Raw genomic sequence first — 25,445 nt, 5'->3', positions numbered from 1 at the left:
AACTTAAACAAGGACAATTATGAAGACATGAAAGCAGAGGTAGCTGGCAAATTAGGTTAAGGGATAGGTCAAGAGAGATGCAGTGGCAGACATTTAAGGGTATATTTCTGAATACACAGAACAGATACATTCCAACAAAAGAAAAAAATTCCTAGGGGAGGACCCACTATCTATGGTTAACTAAAAAAGTTAAAGATAGTGGGCAGAATTTTCCATCCCAGTTGGCATTGGGCATCATGGTGCGCGTGAGCAGACAATATGGCCGGAAGGCCAAAAATCGGTTTACCACATCGTGAAACCAGTTTGTGATCGTTCACTCTGCCCGAGGGAGGCGGGCTGCAATTCCTGACGCCGGACACTGGCACATCATTTTAATACATCTGCATACCATTATAAGCCCTGCTCACCAGAACCCCCCCCCACCCGGCGCTGGATCATTTGGGCACTTCGGCGTGTTTGCATGCCAACGTGTTTCACAACTGTACATAAGTGACATGCGCCTGGCGAGCTGCACTTCACTCGGGACTTCAAGGTTGGTTTGCCTACATTTCTCCAGGCAGCACTCATGGTCATTAGCGCCAGGTTTCGCAGGCAGCACCACATCACTTTTAGGGGGGTTCACGGGCAGGTCTCTACCAGACCAACCATAAGGCAGAGTTAGCTTTTCAACGGCTGCAGGGCTAGGGCTTACTTGGGGAAGGGAGAGAAGTGACCTCAGGCAAGGGAAGAGGTTGCAGGGTGAGAGCTGTATTGGGGAAGGGGAGGTATCCCAGCGTGTGTGTGGAGGCAGATGTTGATCTGTGCAAGTGGTCTCAAATTGGTGAGGGCTGAGGAGGCAGTCTCCAGAGAAATGAGGCCAGATGGTGATGTAAATGTTTGCGTGAGAGAGTGAGTGGTGATGCCCCTTGCACTGGCAGCGAGAGAGGTGCCAGAGAATGTGTGAAGGCCTTGTGAGTGTGTGAGTTTAGAGTGATGAGATGGTTGACTTACCCTGGTGGCAGGGATGAGATCATTCATCCGTTTTCTGCACTGGATGGCCGACCTCTTGTGTGCAGCACGTACCACTTCTGCCACCGCCTCCCAAGCTGGAGTTGTGGGACTGATGGGCCTCCTGTGGCTAGACCATTAGTGGAGGACAGGGAGGCAGGCCTCCACGGTGTCCAGAAGGCTTCCCAGGGATGCGTTACTGAATTGGGGGGCTGCACTCCTCTTGGCTTTTGGGGCATGCCTAAGCCATTGCCCTTCTAGGTTGCAAGCATTGAGAAGAGTGCAGCACCTGTAGTTTAAATATGGGGCCTTGTGTGAGGAAGTGGCGAGGTAATAGCATGACAGGCAACTCGGAGGCTGCCCATCAGTGAAATGGCGTGCTTCTTGTGGCTGCATAATTAATGAGGTGGTAATGGGATGATACAGTGCGAAAAGTCGCCGTTGTGGTCAGCGGCTAAAATGTCCTTTTTCCCACCTGCCACTGCACTTAATGCAAATCTGGGATGTTTTCATCCAAACTTAAAGAAAAAGCATATAATTGTGCAAAGGTGGGTGGCAGGTCAGAAGATTGGACAGAATATAAAAAACAGCGAAGAATGACAAAGAAATTGGTAAGGAGGGAAGAATCAGAGTCCGAGCGATAGATGTCTAGAAATATAAAAACAGATAGCAAGAATTCCTACTGATATTTAAAAATGAAAAGAGTTAACAGAGTGAGCGTTTGTCCTATAAAAAGTGTGCATGGGGAATTAATAAGGGAAAATATGGAGATGGCAGATGAATTGAACAGGTATTTTCTTCACTATCGAGGATACAAGTAACGTCCCAGAAATAGCTGTAAATCAGGAAATGGAAGGGAGGAGGAACTCAAGAAAATTACAATCACCAGGGAAGTGGTACCGAACAAATTGTTGGAGCTACGGGCTGACAAGTCCCCGAGTCCTGATGGACTTCATCCTAGAGTATTAAAAGAAGTGGCTCATGAGATAAATGATGCGTTAGTTTTAATGTTCCGAAATTCCCTAGATTCGGGGAAGGTTCCATTAGATTGGAAAATGGCAAATGTAACTCCTTTATTCAAAAAGGGAGGGAGACAGAAAGCAGGAAACTACAGGCCAGTTAGCTTAACATCCTTCTTAGGGAAAATGTTAAAAGCTATTATTAAGGACATTACAGCAGGGCACTTGGAAAAGTCCAAGTTAATCAGTGTTACAACTGGGATGGGAGGAGTGAATGAATTATCAAGCCCCACTGCTCCGCAGGTTGTATCATTAATTTAAATGTTTAAGTTTGCCCCCAAAATGGCCAGCTGTGAATCTATACCTCTAGTGCCCAGGAGAAAAGAAAACCCAGAATGATTAATTTATTTTAAAACAAAACTTCTTTTAACAAGTTGTAAGTACTGGTTAATACACAATTGTAATTGGGAAGTATAACTATTTATCTCTTCCTACAGAATTCCCCCAGCACACACGCAGACACACACACAGACAAACAAAGGGCAAACAGATAGAGTCTCTCTGCAGAGATGGGCTTTGGAGGATGGGCATTATAAAATATATAGTCTGCAGGATCTCGACACTGTCGACCTGGAAGTTCTCACCATTGGTCTCAGCTTTGCAGGTCCAAATGCAGGCTAGTTACACTCAGATAAAGGTTCTCTGGCTACAGGTTGATAGCCACACACAATTCTAGGCAAGCTAGAGAGAAGGAGCCAGTTAAGATAGCCTTCCTTTCTCAGCCTCTTCTCCAACAAGACTGCCTTCAAAACAAGCAGGTTCACAACTTAAGTTGTGATTGCCTTTTTGTCTCCCAGCTAATTAAAGTGCTTTGCAAGTCAACACAAACAAACAACTCCTTCTCAAGTACCATACAGGTCAGGTGATTTCTTGGAAGGGGCCTGCTTATTAACAGTTCCAAGGTGAACTTATGACCATTTAAAAAAACATCCCAGGTTAGTATCCACATATCCAGATCATGCCAAATCCTTCCATTTTGTAAAATAAAACTTCAGTCCTGTGGGATATGATCTAACATCAGGAAGAGTCAATATGGTTCTGTGAAAGGGAAATAATGTTCAACCAATTTATTGGAATTCTTGGAAGAAGTAACAAGTGCTGTGGATAAAGCAGATGTACTATTACAGAGGATGTACTGTACTTAGATTTCCAGAAGGCATTTGATAAGCTGCCACATCAAAGGTCACTGCATAAAGTCACTGCTTATGTTGTAAGGAGCAACATATTGACATGGATAAAAGATTGGCTAGCTAACAAGAAACAGAGGGTAGGTATAAATGAGTCATTCCCTGGTTGACAAGATGTAATGAGTGGTGTGCCACAGGGATCAGTGTTGAGACCTCAACTTATTACAATTCATATAAATGATTTGGATGAAGGGACTGAAGGTATGTTTGCTAAGTTTGCTGATGGCACAAAGATAGGTAGGAAAGTAAGCTGTGAAGGGAACATAAGTAGGCACAAAGGGATATAGATAGGTTCAGTGAGTGGGCAAAGATCTGGCAAATTGAGTATAATGTGGGAAAATATGAAATTGTCCACTTTAGCAGGAAGAATTTTTAAAAAGCATATTATCTAAATGGTGAGAGATCGCAGAGCTCTGAGATGCAGGGGGATCTGGGTATCCTAGTGCATGAATCGCAAAGGTTAGCATGCAGGTACAGCATGTAATTAAGAAAGCTAATAGAATGTTATCATTTATTGCGAGGGGAATTGGATATAAAAGTAGGGAGGTTATGCTTCAGTTATACAGGGCATTGGTGAGACACATCTGGAGTATTGTGTACTGTGTTGGTCTCCTGATTTAAAGAAGGTTTTAAATGTATTGGAAGCAGTTCAGAGAAGATTTACTACACTAATACTTGGAATGAGTGTATTGTCTTATGAGGAAAGGTTGGAAAAGCTAGGCTTATATCTGCTGGAGTTTAGAAGATCCTGAGAGTTCTTGTCAAGGTAGATGTGAAGAGGATGTGGCCTCTTGTGGGAGAATCTAGAACTAGGGGTTACTGTTTAAAAATAAGGGTCATCCATTTAAGACAGAGATGAGGAAATATTTTTTTCTCAGAGGGTCATGAGTCTTTGGAACTCTCTTCCTCAAAAGGCAGTGGAAGCAGAGTCTTTGAATATTTTAAGGCAGAAGTAGTTAGATTCATTATAAGCATGAGGGTGGAAGGTTATCAGGGGAAGGTGGGAATGCGGAGTTGAGGTTACAGTCAGATCAGCCATGATCTTATTGAATGGCAGAGCAGGCTCGAGGGGCCAAGTGGCCTACTCCAGCTCGTAATTCGTTTGTATGTATGTACATGTTCAATGTGGCTGACTTTTAACTGCCCTCCGAAATGGCTGAGCAAGCCACTCAGTTCAAAGACAATTTGGGATGGGCAACAAATGCTGGCCTTGCCAGTGATGCCCATGAAAAAAATAAGGAGAAAAACACATATGTTCTCTACTGAATTTCTTGTTGACTATCTTATGGCCTCTAGCTGTGCACTCTAGATCTGTGCACTCTTTCGTGCGCATGCGCAAAAGAGCACACTCCTGCCTGAGGGAGTCCCACCCCCTGCCCGCACAGGGAGCGCATAGCGCTTCCTGGCGGGCGTCACACTGGGCGGGCCTTAATTGGTCCGCCCACATAAAATGGCGGTGCGCCTCCCCCGACTGGGGGCGCCAATCGGATGCCTGGCCACCGGCGCCTGCTCCTGTACCTCCCCCCCCGCCCCCCCCGCACCCCCACCCCCCCACCCCCGACGAGGGGAAAATGTTCCCCTTGAGCACAGGGCTTGAGGGAGTGCTACACTACTGGAGATGCCGTCTTTCAAATGAGATGTTAAACTGAGGCCCCATCTACCCTCACAGGTAAAATATACCAGATCACTATTTCGAGGAATAGCAGAGGGAGTCCTGGCCAATGTTTATACCTCAATCAACATCATTAAAACAGATGATCTTCTCTGTAGGAGTTTGCTGTGTACAAATGGACTGCTGCATTTCCTATAACAACAACTACCCTTCAAAGGGTAGTTAGTTGGCTGTAAAATGCTTTGGGATGTCCTGAAGTCATGAAAGAGACCATATAAATGTAAGCTTCTTTTATTCAATTTTATGGGATGTGGGATTCGCTGGCTAAGCCAGCATTTATTGCCCATCCCTAATTGCCCTTCAGAAGGTAGTGGTGAGCTGCCTTCTTGAAGCGCTGTAGTCCCTGTGTTGTAGGTACACTCACAGTGCTGTTAGGGAGGGAATTCCACGATTTTGACCCAGCGACAGTGAAAGAACAGCAATATAGTTCCAAGTCAGGATGCTGTGTGGTTGGAGGGGAAATTCCAGGTAGTGACGTTCCCATGTATCTGCTGCCCTTGTCTTCTAGTTGGTAGCAGTCGTGGATTTGAAAGATGCTGCCTAGGGAGCCTTGGTTAGTCCCTGCAGTGCACCTTATAGATGGTAGACTCTGCCGTCACTATCCGTGCATGGTGGAGGGAGTGAACGTTTGTAGAATGGGAGCCAATCAAATGGGCTGCCTTGTCCTGGATGGTGTCAAGCTCCTTGAGTGTTATTGGAATTGCATTCATCCAGGCAAGTGGAGAGTATTCCATCACACCCCTGACTTGTGCCTTATGGATGGTGGACAGGCTTTGGGGAATCAGGAGGTGAGTTACACATCGAAGGATTCCTGGCCTCTGACCTGCTCTTGGCTTCAGTAGTTCCTTCTTTGCTGACTATTTGTAGCAAAGTCTTAAACACGTTTTTACCACAAATACCTAACTGAGGAGACATTCAACCACATGAATGATTCTGTTTCTTTCAATGAAATGAAAAAGGCAAAAAAAATGAATTAAAATACTCTCAGTCTCCTGAATGGCAATTCCCTAGCAGGTTTATACTCAGGTAGGCTCAGACTGGGAAAGATTCATCTGTTGAAAATGGGTGCTGCTAGCAGGTCTCTAATCACATAAAGCCGTTCTCTGCATGAAAACATCATTCTGCTAATCATCAGATGTTTGATGAACAAGCAAGCTATTTCTAGCTGATAACGTGGCTAAAGGGAAATAAATACTGCCAGCACTTCTGGCTTATTGAACATTTTTAATGCCCCTCCCTTCACTTTAACAGATGAACAAGGGCAGACAGGTAAAGACAGGTTATCCACACAACTGTGATGCCTTGAAGATCTCAATTTTCCACCCCATCTCCTGGGAGAGGCTGAAAAACCCCAGGTCAATTAAGGAGGAATAAAATGAAGAAATTTCCTCTTCGAAGCCTTTAAAAATATGAAAGGCTTGGACAAGTAATTTTCTCTACAGTTGTTTTGAGGTAAATCTGAGGAGCCAACTTGCACCATCAAAAGCGCTGCATCAAACTTTGTCATCCGTAGCTGCTTTTAACCTCCTGGCCTTCCCACGAACTGCCTGCTCCAATCGGCAGGGCAGCAGCATCCCCAACATGGCTGCCACCTGCCATTGCCGCTGCAGCCAGGCAAAGCATTGAATGGTTTTGTAAAGGGCCATGGAGGGGGAATCCCCTGAGGAGTTAGGCACTTTGATAGGGAAATCATGGGATTTTAATGAAAGGATGAATCAATGGGATGAGTATCTTATCTGTACTTAAGAATAGTTTCAAACTGCAGTCCAGAACAAAAGGAGTGAATCCAGTAGATTCATTCCTTTTGACCTGAATGTTTTAGCTGAGCCGTGCTCCTGAGGATATAGAATGTGGCACCGGCTGCAGAATGCAGAAACTACAATCACAGAGCGGCACTTTGTCTTAAGTGATCTATAAATATGAGCAAGATATGATTCAGCCATCAAATGTACTGATCAACTGTTCATTACTTTTTGTTTGGAGCTTAGAAATACCAGATTCACAGGTTATGGAGTCACTTGCACACTTATTATTTCCTGATGAGGTTGTTTGTTCTTAAATTCAAATATCTTAGGAGCACTTGTACCTCTGGGAGACCTGGCTCAAATCCAGTTTTAACCAGATGCATTGGAGCTCTCATGGCTGCGTGTTTCCTATGTAAAATGAATTGGGAGAGCCGCAATCCAGTTTCTGGTTCGCATTTATACCCTCAGCACAAAGCTGACGCTAAAAATTGACAATTTTGCTCAGGCCGGCTACAGTAATAACCAGGGTGGAAAATAGAAACATTGCTCTGACTCATTTAGGTCGATACAATTCTGACTGGAAGGAGGTGTGTTCTGCAACCATTGCTGTACCTTTCCCCATGCCCAAGTGCCTCTTTTGATGCTAAGAGGGCCAACTCTTGACCCTGCTCACCCGATGGAATCCTACCGATGGACAGGCAGGCAGTTCAAATGGATGGCTTATACCTCCCTCCCAATCTCGCTGCCTTTCTGATTGTGGCGACTTTAATCTGCCCTTTCGATCAACTGAGGGTTACACCTGCTTCGAGGCAGTAGGATCTCCCTTTAAATATGCAAATTGAGCTCCAATGTTGTCAGCAGGGCCCGGCTGTAATTTGAACCCCAGCCCTGAGCAAGCAAGCGGCCCTGGCTTGTCTTTGGTGATGAGAGGACCAGGTGGCTCTTGAATGCTGCCCTGGGCCCCACAAGGAAACCCTGTGCCACACCTGGCTCGAGCTTCCGTTTCCTTCTCCAGGCTGCCATTTCCTCCCAATCACTTATGTGAGTGCTGGTAACAATTCCTCAGCCACCCTCGCCTGCCACCCAAAAATCCCTCCCCCGCCAGTTAGTTACTGCTTCCCATCAGCTTGGTTGGGTGGCTGACGAGGGGACCAGATGGTTTGCTGACCACCTCACACCCCATCTTCAGCATGTGCAACTCCCACCAGGAATTAAAATCAGTCTTAGAATGTCTGTAACAGCCCTCATGTGAGCAAACACAAATAAAATGCGTTTATCATCCCTCGAGTTGCCAATTGCACACACTTCGCCTTTGCATAATGACCCAGAAACTGTTTAATGCATTTGTATTTATTCAGGTCACATGGCTGTGTCACTTGCAAAGAGTGCATCTTGGAATCTTAACACCCTCTCTACTAGCACTGTAAATCCTAACCATTTTAAACCTTGCGGAAATGCCACAATGGCAATTAAATACACAGTGCTCGGAACTTGCACATCCCGTGAAACACACGTCACCAGAGGCAGGAAATTTATTTTTAATGAATATTTATGTGCGATGTGTAGTTCTTTTTTTTAAATGACAGAAGAAGATAGAGCAGATATATTTGCAGTAATTAGGTAAATGCTCATTGAGTTATTCCCATTTTGGCTTCCATTAATAAGTGATTTGGGCCACAATTAGAACAAAAAGATAATAGGACAGGAGCTGAGAAGAAGGCTTTCGGGATCCAACAAGGCGATTACTGTAACGCTGATAATTATTGATTGATCACCGTCAATGTGAAACAGTTGGAAAACAGCATTTAGTGGACCTCCTGATAGATTGTCTGCAGTTTACAGAGCAACGATAATGGAACACAGCAGCAATGCATAGAGAACTCAGTACCAGAATCTAACTGCTGGTCTGCTCCACTCAAAGAGCTGTGATGTGGAGTAAGCATGCTTCTCATTTTCTTCCGTTACTTTCCACCAGGGTTATCTAGTGTTGTTAGGTTTATTGTAGGGGAAAGAAACAGGCACATGAAGTTGTAGAATGCTTTTAATTTACCACTTTAAGCTACTCCCAGCACCAACAATAGTCAATATTTCAAGTACTGTGCAGCTCAAAAGTTCCTAAAGTAATGCAAGTTTACAGGGGCAAAATTTTTGAGTAGCCAAGAGTACAGTTTAAAGAAAAGCATTCTTGGGATATGGGGCGTCGCTGGCAAGGCTGGCATTTAATACCCATACCTAAGGAGGTGGTCCTAGTGTGTGGTTCACTGGGCCACTTCAGGGGTCATTGAGAGTCAACCGCATTGCATGTGGGACTGGGGTTTGCGTGGACAAAGCAATGGTCATCATTATACTTCACTGAAATCTTCATGGCATCACTGGATTAATTAAAGCATGTATTTGGCCAGTGATTTCCAATCTTCTGCGTGAAAGAACTAATCTTTCATTTGAGAAGGAGCAGAATTTGATCTGGCAAGATTGACAGCCTTTGCAGGAATGGTGCAGCACGCTGATGTCACTTCAGTTTGTGGTTTGTTTGCAGGTGCGAAGGAGATAGATATAGCTGCTACCCTGGAACATTTGAGAGACCAGAGACCAATGATGGTTCAGACAAAGGTAAGCTAAAACTGAAGTAAAAGCAGAAAAAGTGCAGCATTTCAGTCAGCATTAGAATGAAAAACAGGTTGTTGTTTCTGCTGAGACTTTAAATCAGAGGAGCATCATCGGTGTCAGGGTTTAGCCTGAAACATTTTCAGTATTTTCTGTGCTTTTCAAATTCCTACTTCCAGAATTTGTCATATTTGTTTAATCACTCCATGAGAGCTGATGGTTCCACTTCTGCTAAGGAGAGGAGGTGGTGGGGAAAAGAGTCAGTCAGGTCTAACTCAAGCTGTGGGGAGATGGACTTCTGGAGAATGGGACAGTGTTGTACAAAATTTACCTTACAGGATTAAATTAACGGGATAGAGCTCACAATAAGATTATACATGATCAGTGGATGGGGCAGGCTTTTGGGGCTGAATGTCTTATTTCCTGCTTTCTTATGTTTTTTGCATTCTTCCTCCCACCTTTGGCCAGAATTCTACAAAGAGGTGGTGGCCTTGCTCCGTGGCTGAAAAGTTGGGGGCGAACCTGCCTCTGCTCGGCTGGGTCGTCCCATGGCCATTTTACTGCTCAAGGTGGGACTTCCACTCCCAACTGAGAGGAAGTCCCACCTCCCAGGGCTGCCAGTCAATCCAATAGCCAGCAGCACTCTAGCCCCAGCAGCATCACCGGGGAGAGGTGGTAGGCAAACAATCCCCCAAAGAGACGCTATGGACCGAACTTCAAGTTAAGTCTGGGGTTTCACCGGGGCGGGCAGGTCCCGCATTTGTCAGGGTGGGAGGGATTGTGGGGTGGGCTGCCTTGGGAAGGGCCTCTGTTTGGTACAGGGTTCCTGCACAGGCCCCCCTCCCCCTCAGCCCACAAACAGGCTGTATTCACCACATGGCATTCACACTTGCTGCCGTGGGTGAAAACCCAGCCTTGGTGGGAGGAAACCCTTAAGTGGCCTTACATGGGAAGGCGGGCTGCCCAACATCTCCTCCACCATGGGTAAAATCCAAGAGGGGGTGGGTAGGCAATGGCATGGCACTCAGTTTTACACTCCCCCTCCTCCTGTCAAGCTGCCCCCAGTGGCGGTGGTGGTGGGGGGGGGTGGGGTTGGGGGGCGTTGTAAAATTCTGGCCTTTATTCACTTCCTACAGTGTTTCTGAAGGTATTGGTAGGAACCAGAAAGCCCCAGTTCTATTGCTGGTCAGAGTCTCAGAGTTGGGGAGGACAAAAAAAAAATCAGGTTGTCTTCCCACTCCCACCACAGCTCAGAGACCCCCTGCAGTAAATTACATATGAAGGTTGAGTGAGGTTCGGATCAGGGTTTGGCTATGATAACACCACTGACCCGAGCGCAGTCAAATAGTCTGTCTCCCAGGTGAAGAATGGCACTTGGGTATTTGATGTTGGAAAGTTTATTCATGCTACCAGAACCATATCCCAGCAAGGAGTCTGTTCATTTGGGGGAGCTGGGGAGAGAGGAGAATTTTAAATAAACCCAAGAAAATCAGATGCTGCAAACCTTTTGTTCATTCGGGATCTGGCTTTCTCAGTGCTCATGATGCATTATCCGGCTGGAGATTTTATCGAAGCCAAACAGATCACGAAGGAGAAATCAAGATGCTGTCTCCTGGGTGGATGAGACTGAGCTGACCGAAAGTGTAGAATGAAGTTTACACTCTGAGTCATGTACCCAGGTACAAGAATCCTAATCACTGTGGAACCTTGCTCTGACTGCTGCTAGGCAACAACATGCCTTCTCACACACTCTATTTCATTTATTCAGATGCATGCTGAATTATAAATATCTAATTATGGACCAGCGGGAGATTCTCTCAGGAGAGTTTTCTTTAGACGGATCTAAACAAACCATGCACTTGCATTACTGAATATAAATAAGGAGTAAAAGGCCTTCAAAGTCATTTAATTCTGTAGATTAAAAGTCAGGTTTGAAATGTCAATTATGGCAAGTCCTGTAGCAAACTAGAAGGTAAGATAGGTTCCCGTGTCAGTTATTAGTATTGCCTGGATAAACTTGTGTCAAATGTATTGATAATTTTTTAAAAACTCTAACTTTAATAATCAGGTGTACTGTTTTTGACAGCATTTGAACAGCAATGTAATGATTAGTACAATGTCACAATCCCTATAAAAGCTGAAGTGAAAACCATAAATCTTGGAAATACATAATAGCTCTACTAATGTCCAAAAAGAGAAAAAACAGATTATCATTTCAGGCTTGGAGCTTTTGGCAGGACTGGAATCCTTTCCCTATAATAACTGACCACTTTCATCATTATGCCTCCCAGGGTTTGAAACAGAGGGCAAAATTTTCCGTGCCCGCTGACGTCAAACATCATGGCGGGCTTGAGTGGACAATATGGCGGGAAGGCCAAAATTGGTTTCTTGCCATCATGAAACCAGTTTGCAATCGTCCTCTCCGCCCGTCAATGGCGGGCCACAATTCCCACTGCCACATGTCAGGAGCTTCATTTTAATACATTTGCATATTATTAGAAGCCCTGCTCACTGGAATTATCACCGCACGTTAGACCATCTGGGCAATGTATTTCACAACTGAACATAAGCAACGTGCACCTGGCGAGTCGCACTTCACTCAGGGCTTTGAGGTTTGTTTGCCTGCCTTGCTTTGGACAGCACTCACGGTCATCAGTGCCAGGCTTCGAAGGCAGCATCACATCACTTTTAGGGGGCCTCATGGGTAGGCCTCTACTTACGAGACCAGCTGTAAGGCGGGGGTTGGCTTTTCAATGGCTACAGGGCTAAGGGCTTGCTTGAGGAAGGGGGAGAAGTGGCCTCAGGCAAGGGAAGAGACTGCATGGGCAAGGGCTGTACTGGGGAAGGAGGGTATCCCAGGGTGTGTGTGGGGGCACATGTTGATCTGTGCAAGTGGCCTCAAGATGGTGAGGGCTGAAGAGTCAGTCTCCGGAGGAGATGAGGCCAAATGGAGATGTGAGGGTGTGTGTGAGAGAGTGAGTGGTGATGTCCCTTGAGCTGGCAGTGAGTGAGATGCCAGTGACTGTGTGATGGGCTTGTGAGTTTAGAGTGATGAGATGGTTGCCTTACCCTGGTGGCACAGATGAGATCATTCATCCTCTTTTTTGCACTGGATGGCAAACCTCTTCTGTGCAGCGTTGGCACTGACCACCATTGCCACTGCCTCCCAAACCAGAGTGGTGACACTTGTGCCATGGCAGGGTAGAGGACATCGCGGCGGGCTCCAACGGTGTCCAGAAGGCCTCCAAGGGATACATCTCTGAATCGGGGGGTGGGGGGGGTGGTGCCTTTTGGGGCCATGTCTTTTATTTAGCAGTCCTGGGCTGGAAGCACTGAGAGGTGTATGCGTGGCTGCACTTTAAGTATGGCACCCGGTGTGAGGAAGTGGTGAGGTGACGGGGTGGCAGGTGACTTGGAGGCTGCCCACCAGCGAAACGGCATGTTCCCCGGGAATGCATGATTAAGAGGCAGGATTACGGCATGGAAACCCGCCATTGCGGCCAGTGGGTAAAACGTCCCTTTTCCCGCTCGCAACCACACTTGGTGGAAACCTGGGACGATTCCGCTCAGAATCACTCAATGGAGCAGGAGGCTATTTGGCCCTTCATGTCTGAGCCAGCCCTCTGAAAGAACGGACCCCGCTCCAGTGTTCAAATCCTTGCAATTTTTTCTTTTTCAAGTAGAGATCCAATTCCTCTTTTGGAAGTTATCATTTGCTCTGCTTCCATTGCCTTTTCAGGCAGTGCATTCAAGATCATAACGTGCTGAGTGGAAGAATTCCTCCTCAGCTGCCAATTTATTTTTTTGCCAGTTGTTTTAAATCTGTGTCCTCTGGTTGCCGACCATTCTGGACGAGGAAACAGTTTCTCCTTATTTACTCTATCGGAACCCCTCGTAATCGTGAGCCCGCTATAAAATATCTCCATTACCTTCTTTGCTCTAATATTTGTACTTTAATTGCCTTGGATTATATGGGGTAGTACAGACGCCCTCTCTCATACGCCAGAGCAGCTTCTTGCGTCCTTATCCAGCAGTGGAGTGTGAGGCTCAAGGCTGAATCTTAACTCCTACAAATAGGTGCGTTGGGGTCAGGGCAGAAGTTAAAATTCAAAGAATCGGCAACAGGAATTGAACCCAAACCAACTCAGCCCACTTTACAGTTTTAACAAAACTGGGCAGCCTGAGGGGCAGGCGAGGCGACCAATCAGCCTGCAGGAGGCGGGTTGGTCATCTAAATATTATAATGAGGCTGCGTGCTTTGCTTTCGCAGTCATTCTACTTTTAATTTGTTGTCAGATTGATTTCCCAGGCTTCAGCTAACCTGACCGCTGAAAGAGGGCGTGAAGGGGCTGAATCCAGATGGGGAGCGCAGTTACAGCACGGCTTGTGGGCCAGGAGGAGCTGAAACGTTTCTTCCCAATTCGACAAGCTACCCAGAAACCCTGTGCGCCAACCCGCAATCTGTCTGCTCCCTCCAACCAACCCCCTGAACATGATTGGGACTGCTCCCGATTGGACCATTGGACATTCCCCCACCCTCCCCACCCCCACCACCTCTGTGATCAGAAAAACACACACACGCCACCGCCACCCCCACCACCCCCCCCCCCAATAAAAACACCCCCACATTATGGGCAAAATTTTTAGCTCGGTGAGCAGGCACACGTCCAACCTGACCGAGTGTAAAATGACACGTGATAACGACATGCACTCATGTGATATTTCGGTCAGCGGGTGCGTGCCGGAGTCGGAAGCACACCTGCCAGCAATTATGAGGCCTACTAAGGCCATTATTACAAAGGTAATTAAAGTAAATTTTTCGCTGCTCGTCCAACCTTACGGTAGTCGGGCAGGCGAAAAGGTCAAGCGGCCTTTGCACTTTTTTTGGAAACCTCATCCACCGGCGGGATGAAGTTTCCAAAAGCAAATAAAAATCAAATAAAAACTTTAATTTTTCATAAATACCATGTCCCTGCTCATTTGACAGAGTCACATGAGGGGGCATGTTCCATGACATTTATAAAATCTTTAATTTTGTTTCCAAATCAGTTCATCTCCCTGAGGCAGCTCTCTGCCTCGGGGAGATTATGCAGCGGGCACACACCCTACGCTGCTGCTCGGGTTTCTCGCTGGGCAGGTCTTAATTGTCCCGCCAGCGTGAAATTGCCTTCCGGCCCCGATTGCGGGCGGCAGTCGGCTTCCACCGCCCCCCCCCCCCCCACCCCCCATGCCCGCACGCCAAGGACAAAATTCTGCCCTTTGAGACAGGGAATGAGAGTTCAAAAAGGTACCCAGTGGTGCAATTTTCATGTTGCTACCATCCCATTTGCACTTAAAAACAGGGCAATAGTAGCACTGAAATGAAACATGCTGACTTACCACTGCGCTGTTGCTGTTTAAATATTTTGGCCCACCTACAACCTGTTAACTAGACCTGCTGTCAAAACAGGCAGAAGCCTCACTACACACACGAAAGTCAACGCCAAGGGACACCAATGCCATTTTTTGGCTCTATTACAACTGGCTTCTCTTCCTGTATACCCAAGGACCCCGCCATGGGCATTACGAGTCTGGATCCTCAGCTGTTGGATCAAGCTCATGGAAACATTTTTATGATCAAGGTTTTGAAATGTTTTGTATCCCCTCCTGTAGGATCTGCACTCATGCTGCCTGCTGCTCCAAAGTCCAGCTCCTTTGCATTCCCAGTGCCCTTTAAGGCTCTGTTATAAGCCATTCACAAGCACCTGCTTCTATCGCACTGCCTTTGATCTCAGGTGTAGGTTTGCAAGTTGTTAATAATGATTTTTTTGCAGTTGGATATAAAAAATGTCTAAGTTATTTTGCAAGTATTAGAAACAGGTATAAGTGTGAGGTAACCTGGCTCCCCTAACAGACTCCCTAAAAATCACCATCTTGACTCCCCCATTTTGCAAAGTTGGAAGACAGGTTCCCATTGACAATAATACAGACATTCCCTGATATCTTAGTTGTTAAATGTACTGCCAAGGTGGTAAAGCGTAGAAAGATCTAGTGCAGATGGCGGTTATCCAGCTCATCGTGCCTGAGCTGGCTCTATGAGGGCTGAATCCACCCGGTTTCATGGAGGAAGGCTTCAGGGCAGGGAGGAATTTCAGAGAAACAGGGCTTGGGAAAACAGTGATCTTCCCGGTGGCTGGTCAGCCCTGGCAGAGACTGCCCCTCCCAACCCAGCCTGGACTTCACCACAATACCCGCCCCCATCTCATCCCTAATTAGCAGGAGATGGTAGCCAATCTCTATAATTAAGTGACCAATGAGGGCCCAGTCCAGCAGGTGTCTGGAGGCAGTCTGCTGGCAGCTGCCCTGGGAGGGGCCAATAGCGACCCCTGTTTTACCAGTCTCACTGAAGCCACAGCCATCAGTGAAACACTACTGTAGTATAAGGGTCTGGCACTTACAGGGTTAATGTGGGACAGAGCACAGCACTGCCCACACAGTGATGTAAAAAGGCACTTGACCCAGACCCAGAGGTCAGCATGGTGTTGAGCAGAGACTGGTTAAGGCCTAAGCATGGAGATAGCTCCTAACCTGTACCTTTTACAGTACATGTGTAAATAGCTCTACCTAATAATAAAGACTTACAGTTAACCTACGGAAAACTATGAAGAATTCTTTAAGAGACACCATTCTGTAAAAAAACACCCTCCCAGCATGGTGGCAGCTGGGGATCAAAAACCCTCAACCTAGCTAAAATGCTGAAACAAGCCAAGATGCTGGCAGACCAGGACAAAACTTCAATGAAAGCTCCCAACAGAAGCTGAAGACGCAGAGAAACCTCACCAGAAAACGCTCTAGAGAAAAGGCCTGGAAGCTGAAGGTAGAAATTTTTACTGCAGCAGAAGACTCCATTGAATTTCCATTGGAAGTCCAGTTTTAGAGTGCAGAATCCACAGAGCCTGCAGGGGTGATCTAAATCTTTTAAAGTTCTAGGCTGCAGCTAGTCCTGAGAATCCTCTCCCTAATTCCGTGTCAGAGGCGCCATTGAAAGAAAGCTCATTGCTAAAACCCTATTTCCTGGTCAGAGCCCCAACATGTGGCCTCCGAACTCATTAAATCAGAAAAAGAATTAATTATCTACATCTCTCGTGAATGTCGAGACTGTCCAGCTTGGAAAACGACAAGCATAACTTTAAATTCGAATGCCTCATTACTTGGCACAGAAAACCACGGAATGAAAAAGATCAGCACACAGCTGATCCAGGCAGCCATTACTAATAGTCTTCTACAAGAAGCGTGTCATCGCCATTTTGCAGAGCCCGCCAAAACCAGCAAGTTAAGGAAACCCCTTTGTCTCAGAGTTAACAGCGATGCCATCTTGAAAGCCTGTTAGCTCTTAAAGCTGCACATACAATTCAAAAATCTTTAACATGGATCACAATTCAACACTTCCAACTCAATTTGGACTAACCCAAGGCCCAAACCAGTCACAAAATTGGGGTCTTTGGAGGAAAATATTTTTCAATACAGCATCACTTCTGGCTTAAATAAAAAGTCAGAAGGAGAGCAGGTGAGCATGCTGCTTTACCCTATAGGCCCAATTGCAGACGACATCATTGTAAGACAGGATATTAATGAGTAATCCACCAAATTCAAGGAGGTTTTAAAATCTTTTGACCATTTATTTTAACTTGAAAACCAATAAAATACTGGAGAGAGTTAAATTCAGTAAGAGAGCCCAACTGCCTGGGAACCCATCAATTTCTTCATAAATGATCTCTACAGGATGGCAGAAGGGTGTGAACATAGAGATTTAAAGTCTGCACTCATCAGAGACAGAATAGTGGTGGGAGTGAGAGACGATACACTCTCTGACCTCCTACGAGCTAAAGAAGATCTAACCCTGGACAAGGCAATCCAGATAGTTAGACTGTGTAAACTCCATAAGCAGCACAGGACATCTTAAGGGGAGAGAATAAAACATAGGCCAGAAGCCAACCCTCAGTCCAGCTCATCAAGCTACAAAGACACAGGGACAAATCCAAATTAGGGAAAGCAATTCCCAAACCGGCCAGCAGACCAACCTTGCCAGCATTGCGGTGTGAAGTGCCCTCAAAGGAGAGGTCAGTGTCCTGAAAGTACAGCCCAATGCTCCCACTGTAACAGGATGGGACACAGTGGCAAACTGCGCAAGTCAAAACCCCAGAAACGCACAGAAAGCCCAAAAGTAATCCACAAGGTTGAGACCGAAAACCCAGAAGAGACACAGACATGCTTCATGGGTGAGGTCAAGGATTGTGGGTTCTCATTCTGGAATGCAGACATCTTTGTCAATCTAACAAATTTTACATGAAATTCAGTTGCCAGCATGGCGGTCCCGCCAGACAAGGAACCATGGCTCAAAGACCTCTGATTTTGAATGATGGGCACGTCAATTTACAGGGAAGGAGGAATTTGACTTCAAGTCTTTGGCATGATCCTGGAACCACTGAGGCCTGGCGAAAAACAGATCTTTGAGCTGATGCACGTCATCCATAATGAGCCTTTCTCTCACCTGAACAGGGATGCCTGCTTAGCCCTGGATCTCTTCCAGACGGCAGAGGATGTCAAGACAAGCACGGTCATTAGCCAACCAGAACTGCACAGCCCCGAGTTCCCAAATACCAAAGAGTATTCAGACTCAGACTTTCAGCTCTTAACTCTCTTCTCTTTTTGTGGAACGGATTTATCCATTGTCATTGCAGGTTCCTGAAAATGCCCAATGGTCAGACCAGCCTACTGTCCACGAGATAACCACAACACCTCCAGTGGAAGTGGTACAAAAGAGTGATCAGCAACCTGAGAAACCTCTACCTCCAGCTATGACAATGGTACAACACGGCAACCATTGTGCACAAAGCTGCAGCTTCCAGCCAGCATGTCACAACCACAAGGGATGCTGGAACCTGGTAGCAGCTTCCCACCATCAACAGCAAAAAGCAGAGGTGAGCGTACCACTAAACCTTCTTCTCGCCACAAGAACGCTCTACCTCAGCCACAGAGGGCATCGAAACAGCCTACACATAGAAAGAAGAAAAGAAAGCAGTGACATGGAGATGGGCACATTGTTCACCCACCCCGCAAGGAACAAGTTAGAGTAGCGGCGACCACTGATCAACACAACAGCCGAACCAGCCAAGGGCAGTTCAGCACAAAGGAATGGAAAAAAGGGATGAAAGGATACCAACTTCCAAATTAACAGGAAGAACCAGAAACAGCAGAACCTACCACTCCTCTGACAGAATGGTGAATGAGATTTGGAAGGGTTATAAGGCCTCCAGACCATCTCAACCTGTAAATTCAAGGACTTGAAGGGCAGAGATAGGGTAGTGAGAATATTGTAACGGTGCTAATGTAGTAATAGCAATAAGGTGGTAAGAACAATGTAAATGCATGAGACTGAGAACAATGTAAGACATGGGGACAGGACTTTCACGCTGGCGAGCAGGGGGCAGGAGGTGGGGGGGGCGGGGTCCGCTCACCGACGCGTAAAATGACGCACGGTGATGTTGGGCGGAACCATTTCAATTTTCAGGCAGGCGGGGGCTAAGCAAAATTAGCTGTGCGCCCTCCGACCTGTCAATGGCCAATTGAGGCCATTGACAGAGTCATTAAACTAATTAATGGACCTTAAGGTTGGCGGGCAGGCCAGGAGCTCTGGCAGGCATTAGAAAAAGCATGAAACCTCATCCACCGGCAGGATGAGGTTTCATGTAGGTTTTAAAAAATTTAATTAAAGTTTTTTTTAAAATTATGGACATGTCCCAACTCATGTGACAGTGTCACATGAGGGGATATGTCAGGGAATTTTTTTTTCTCTATTTTTAATTTTTTGACAGTAGAGCTGATCTCTCTGAGGCAGCACTTAGCCTCAGAAAGATGAGTGCGCTCTTTGGTGTGCATGTGCGAAAGAGCGCGCTCAGAGTTAGGGATTTCCCCCCACCCACACAGGGTGCGCATAGCGCTTCTGGGCAGATGTCCGGCTGGGCGGGCCTTAATTGGCCCGCCCACGTAAAATGGCGGCACACCCCCCAATCAGGGATGCCGATTGGAGGCACGCCTCTGCACGCCCACACTTCAACTTCGCCACTGACGGGGGGGAAATCCTGCGCATGAAGTAAGTTGAATAAAGACTTCGGGGAAGTGTAGTATAAGAGTCTGGCACACACAAGCTTAATGTGTGTCTAAGTACACAATGATGCAAGAAGGTGCATAGCCCACATGAAGATGGCCTTGCAGCTGTGGCCAACATCTATTTTATTAAGGCTAATGTCCCTTCAGAGGGTGCCTCAAGATGGAAGAACCCTTGCGTTTCCCTCTCACATCTGTCACCTCTGATTGGGCTTGCAGCCTCGGGGAATTGCTGGCTATACTTAATTGGATGGCAGAGCTGAGGCAGCCTCTTATGTGGGAGCCTTGAGTATTGCACTGGTGTCGGAATCCAGATATGATTCCAACTCACACCCATAGGCCAAGAGCGGAAGATTCCTCCCTGAAAGAGCTATCCAAGAGCTGTCCAATCCCAATCCCCCACTGTTTCAGCATGGCCCTGCAATTTTTTTCCACTTCAAGCAGTCATCCGATTCACTTTTGAAAGTTTTTAAAATCTGCTTCCGCCACCCTTTCAAACAGTATATTATGTTCATTAGTTCCCAACAGACTCGGGTTTGAACTCTGACCTGTGTTGAGTTAACCAGTCAATATCTGTTTGCTAGTTGGGATGTTCCAGGAGGTCTTAGTGCTTTTGGGAAGTTGGAAATTCAGCCTGACTTCCCACCACTTCTTGCAGTCCAGTGACCTCGGCTGCCCGTGGGGTCACTAGCAAGTGCGGACAGGATCTTGCTGGTTTATAGTGCCATTTGTGGTTGATTATCCTCCTGGCAGTCACTGTTTCTAGTCACAGACTTGGGCGAGGTACCAGAAGGCTGCTCAAAACCGACCCTGACAAGAGCCAAGGTCTTCAAAAGAGGAGAGGAGGTGGAAAAATTGTATTCCCATAGACTCTTACTGGGTTTATGATTTAAAAAATAATAGGTTGTGTCTTGTGGTTAACACATAAATGACATGATAATTTGTTCTAACTGTGCTTATTTATCTTTCACAGGAGCAGTTTGAGTTTGCGTTGACAGCAGTGGCTGAGGAAGTGAACGCTATCCTAAAGGCACTGCCACAGTGAGAGACAACCAGAGACTCCTCGTGGCTCCAACACTTTAATCGTGTCGGTCTCCATGAATGTTGTAGAAAATGTGATCTGAACTTGGCTGTGTAACTTTTATTTTAACGGCTTTAGAAAATGTGTCCCTTCAACATCTGTAATTGATGCAATTCTTAGCTCAAAAAATAAACTCTGAACCGTTTCAAAGTAGGAAGAAATAAAGATTAGGTGAGAAGTATTTATACATATGCTTTTTGGGGACTGGACAGAACTGGATGTAAAGCACTCAAAGGAGATAACCCAGAAACAGGGCAGATCAGAGTATATTGTAGAGTCAAAATTTTAAAAACATAACACTTTAGTTTTTATTAATTTTAATACTGGAATAAAGCTATAGAGAAGCCTGTCTGTATTAAATCTATAATATATTAAGTCTATTGCAGAAATTAACTACATCAGTAATCACCACGCAACTCCACGTGGAGTCCTCCTGCTCCTGCTCCTAAAGGCTGATGTCACTATTCTTCCCATATGTTTGGCCTTTCACAGTAACAATGTGACTTTCACGTTGTAATCTGGTTGTCATCATAAGATACCTGAAGATGGTTAGTTATGGTGTTTGGTACAAAATTAATTCAAGGGAAATTATTTCAGCCTTAAAACACCTTTAGAGTCTGTCATAAAAACATTTTAAAAGTATTTAGTCCAGTAGAAAATTGTCAGCACTGTTACCAGTGGATTATTTAAGGAGGTACCCTGCATTTGAATTATAATTATATTTTGTCCTTTTCTTATAGGACTCATTCTGTCACATGCTGTCCTCTGTCCAATATGAATCTGGGTGCTGGAAAGCAGGAAACCAGAAGTGACTACATTACTGACTTGCCCCCTCTCCTGGGGATGCTCCTGGTCTTCACTCGATGCACCTAAGGAATGAATCCCACATACTTCTTGTGTAGGAATCCCATATTCCTCATGCCCACTGAAACATAAAACAATTGCTGTACCCCTGGTCCAATCCCCTGTGGCACTAACACCACGTGGACTGCAGCGGTTCATGAAGGCAGCTCACCACTGCCTTTCTCAAGGTCAATTAGCGATGAGCAGTAAATACTGGCCTAGCCAGTGACACCCACATCCTGTAAATGAATAAGAAAAAAACTCTCTGCTATCCCTGAAGTTTTCTCTATCTGAGTTATCCAGGAGAATCAGTGATAGTGGTGGTGAATTTAGCAAGTAATATTAATCCATACATAATTAGTGATCCATAATTTACCAGAGTCACACATTTAGAATGTTGAATGTGTTAAATTATAGCATTATTAGTGGTGTTGAATGCATTCTTCCACTGCTCACATGTGCTATGTTTGAACATACTGTTCTCCTTTGGAAGAATCACATTCAAATCGTGCCTAGGAAAAGCAATTGAGAGATTGTTATCTGATCAACAGCTCATGGCAGTGCTGGTGTTTCATAGCCTTATGCAACACCTAACAGAGATTCCGCACTTGATATCCTTTGCTTCTAAGTTAGTTACAGAATGGAGAGGACAATATAATAACAGTCCTTTTAGATCTCTATCCAAAGCCCTGATATTTCACAAAAGAACATGCACAGGCAGAGGTGTGAAGGTTGCATAAAGTCCATGGGAAAGCTTCAGTTACTTCCAGTCTGGTCGATCTTGTCACACTGAAGAAGGTGTTCTTCTGAACTTAATTCTAAAATACATTAGATAACCTCAGTATTGCCCTTGCCATTCCTTGACTAACATTGTTTGTTAAAATATTTCTCCCTCACATACATCAACTCTTTATTGGAAAATATATAGTTATGTCAATACACCTGATGCAGAGTTCTGGGTTTGAATCCAACCTAGACCAGTGTGATGGTGGTCCCTTTCCTGCCGTGAACTCGAGGGTCTTAAGTGCAAATGGTTTGGACAATCCAATTTAGGCTTTGATGGTCAGAACCAGCCCATCACAAATAGTGTCCGTAAATCAAAATTAATACTGGGAACAAACCAGCAGTCAGATTCAGAGAGGTTAGTGTAAGAAATCACAGTCGTGCAGTTAGAAGTACTGTGGTTTGAGTCTACTGAAGGTGGCATGAGTTGCATCTATATGCCATTCCTAACATGAGAGCAGTTGATTATCATCTTTTGTTGAGCTTTGGTACAAGGTTGGTTACTGGTGAGACACCAAGATAATCCTTTATTTCCCTCCTGTACAATCTACTGGTTCAGCTGGCACATAATGCCGAAGGGGAACAATGATATCCTTACCCCTTGGTGAGCAAATATAAACATTAATCTGATTATTGATTGTGTCCTTACTGAACACCCAGATCCTGTCCTGTCCCACTTAAAGTAGCGCAATCTCAACTAATTTTTCTGAGTATTCTTCCACTTCAGATTGAGTCTCAATGTCGACATGTAGGTAGAAATCCTAAGTGTTTGATTTTATTCAATTCTGGCAACTACTACAGTCTTGCAAATTTGATGTTGGCACAGAATATATAGTCTTTGTCTGTAAATAGTCCTAGTTATGTAAGACCAATCTCATATATGCCTCTTAAGAATATATTTTAATTGTTTTAGCTTTACGAAGACAGCACTCTTATCAGAATTGTTTGTGAGTTCTGTTGTGTTAAGTCTTCAAAAGTAGCCTAATGTTTGCCTCTTACTGATAACTGGTACTTTCTTTTTATCCAATAAATAATCAGTATTATTTCCCAATTAGAACTTATTTTATTTGCTTTATGGTGAGAGAATTTATGATAAGGATCGGTTATTTACAAGTAGCCAAAATTATGTAGCTGGGTCGCTCTCAGAACATTTAACACTTTCAAAGCCACATGCTTTCAATAACTTGGCTTAAGTATTGAATAGCTTTTCTTCAAAATTTAGTGAAACATCATGACTAGGTATTCCTGAACATTCCAACACATTTTCCATTTGAAAAGGAGCATTCAAAATCACATATATTTTTATTTTAACTCGGGGAGATAAAAACATTTTTCAACTAAACAATATTAATTCACATGTTGCATTAACTGAATGCACAAAATGCTCAACAGGAATGAAAAACAATGTTAAAGCTTTGACATTTCTTCCCACAGACCAAAGTCAACTGTTTCGTGAATATTTTGAAGCAAAAATGCAGAACTTTAAAAAAAAATCACGTAACTACTTGCTCAATTTTACACAATTTAATGCATGACATTGGATTTTTATTTTTAAGTTCCAGGAGAGGCAGTTTGAAAATTTGACATATTTTAATTCTTATTAATCTGCTGGCAGATGCAAGGAAATTTCCATCTCCCTGGACCAACGACTTTTGTTTATATTCACCACTATGGTGCCGAACTAAATATTAATATTGGTTATAATATTAATATTTAGTTAATCAGACACTAGAATTATATTGATACTGGAATATTACCCTGAGATTGCTAAACAAAACACACACTTAATTTTTGCATAAAGTTGAAGGAGACAATTCTCCTGTGTTCACTGTGTCAGTCGCTTTTTTTTCTCCTCCTATACTATCTTCCCTAAGCTTAAAGGGGATCAATTTGACTACGGATGATCGTTTAAAATGGGGAAATGTAAATTGGGCTGCTGATTCACTCTCAGCATTTTAACTACTGGCCAAAGTTGAAGTTATCCCTAAGATACTTTAGAACATTTCCCCTGCCTGCTTTGCTCCTGCCATCCGTTAGGAAAGGGGAAGCAGCTTTCTTTTTAAAATAACCTTTTACAATACTTGAAAACCTAAAGCTTTAAAGGCAAGTTTGCAATCGTTGAAGATTCCAGCTTCTACAGACTGCAGATTTGCATTGTAAATGGGCATACTTGTAATTTTGGTGTCAAGTATAAAATGGGTAATATTGAATTAGTCACTTATAATGTCTCCAGTCAGTGTTGTATATAATGGGCATCTAATTCATCATTGCATTTCCCACCAGTGCCAAAGTTAAGTGACCCCTGATGTGCCGGATCTGGCTGAATACTGCATTGAAAATAGTCATTGATGCTGCAGACTAATCAACTTACAATTTGGCAGCACCGACAAGTGGTGCTGATTGGTGTTGTTCTTCCATCCCACCTCTCTTTCAGGAAGGCTTTGGTATAAGTCTTTTTACAGTGTGATTTTGACTACTTTATGAAATCCTGGTTCTGCATAAGACAGACCGTCATCATGGAAGAATTGTCTGGCAAATCCGACCTATTACTTGGCTCCCTTCTGGTCTTTCAGGACAGTTAATTTAGTGCCAGCATAATCACGGTAAACATATGTGATGGATTTTCATCTCCATGTTACCTGAATTTCCCCCATAATACTGGATCATTCTGAAATCCTCTCTTCCCTTACTTCATATTCATTTATGGTTATTTATTTGTACATACAATAATAAAATATAAAAAGTATTTTGTTCTATTTCTGTAAAAAAAAATTACATGTGAATAAAGTATTGTTTGTGGAGTATGGTGGATACCGTAACAGAGTCTGGAGCTTCTTCAACTTTGGCCTTCTAAAAGAGCAGAACTCTTTTAAGGAAACAATCATTGAAAGTGCATATGAGCTAAGTTAACTTGACAGTAAGGAAAATCTTAACAGGTAGATCAAAGAATGCAGTGAGTAAACATGTAGGAAACATAGCTTGATAAAGACATGGATTAGCATGGTCAGGCGATTCTTAACTAACACTGGAGATTTTCAGAAGCTATAACCATCACATAGGGCAGAATTTTCCCCTTGGCGTGTGGGGGTGGGCCCCACACATCTGCACATAAAATGATGGCGGTCCTGACGTCACTGCACACCATCGCGATATTTCGTTGGGCGGGCACGCGATGATGTCCGATGTGCGCCTGTCATTAATTAACGGGCCAATTAAGGTCCTTGAGGCACCAATCGACGCTGATTTTTCAGCGCCCGTGCAATCTTTGGGTCGGCGCGCAAGCACAACGGGCAGGCGGTTAGGACACATTTGTATAAACCTCATCCACAGACGGGATAAGAGGGCTCAGTGGGGCCGCAAGTGTGATCTGTCAAATAT

The 25,445-nt window shown here is 44.7% G+C and overlaps 1 protein-coding gene across 1 annotated transcript in view; it reads left to right on the top strand.

Annotated features, from left to right (window-relative positions):
- Nucleotides 1-24,886, top strand: part of ptprn2 (protein tyrosine phosphatase receptor type N2) — a 749,959-nt gene extending 725,073 nt beyond the window's left edge. The window contains exons 21-22 of the mRNA XM_041183926.1: nucleotides 9,147-9,220; nucleotides 20,334-24,886. Coding sequence (XP_041039860.1) covers nucleotides 9,147-9,220; nucleotides 20,334-20,405 — 146 coding nt within the window. The 3' untranslated portion in view covers nucleotides 20,406-24,886. The remainder of the gene's footprint in view (nucleotides 1-9,146; nucleotides 9,221-20,333) is intronic.
- The last annotated feature ends 559 nt before the right edge of the window (nucleotides 24,887-25,445 follow it).

This window comes from Carcharodon carcharias, chromosome 3, assembly GCF_017639515.1.
Source record: "Carcharodon carcharias isolate sCarCar2 chromosome 3, sCarCar2.pri, whole genome shotgun sequence".
Classification (NCBI taxonomy): Eukaryota; Metazoa; Chordata; class Chondrichthyes; order Lamniformes; family Lamnidae; genus Carcharodon; species Carcharodon carcharias.
This window is presented reverse-complemented; position numbering and strand designations above follow the sequence as displayed.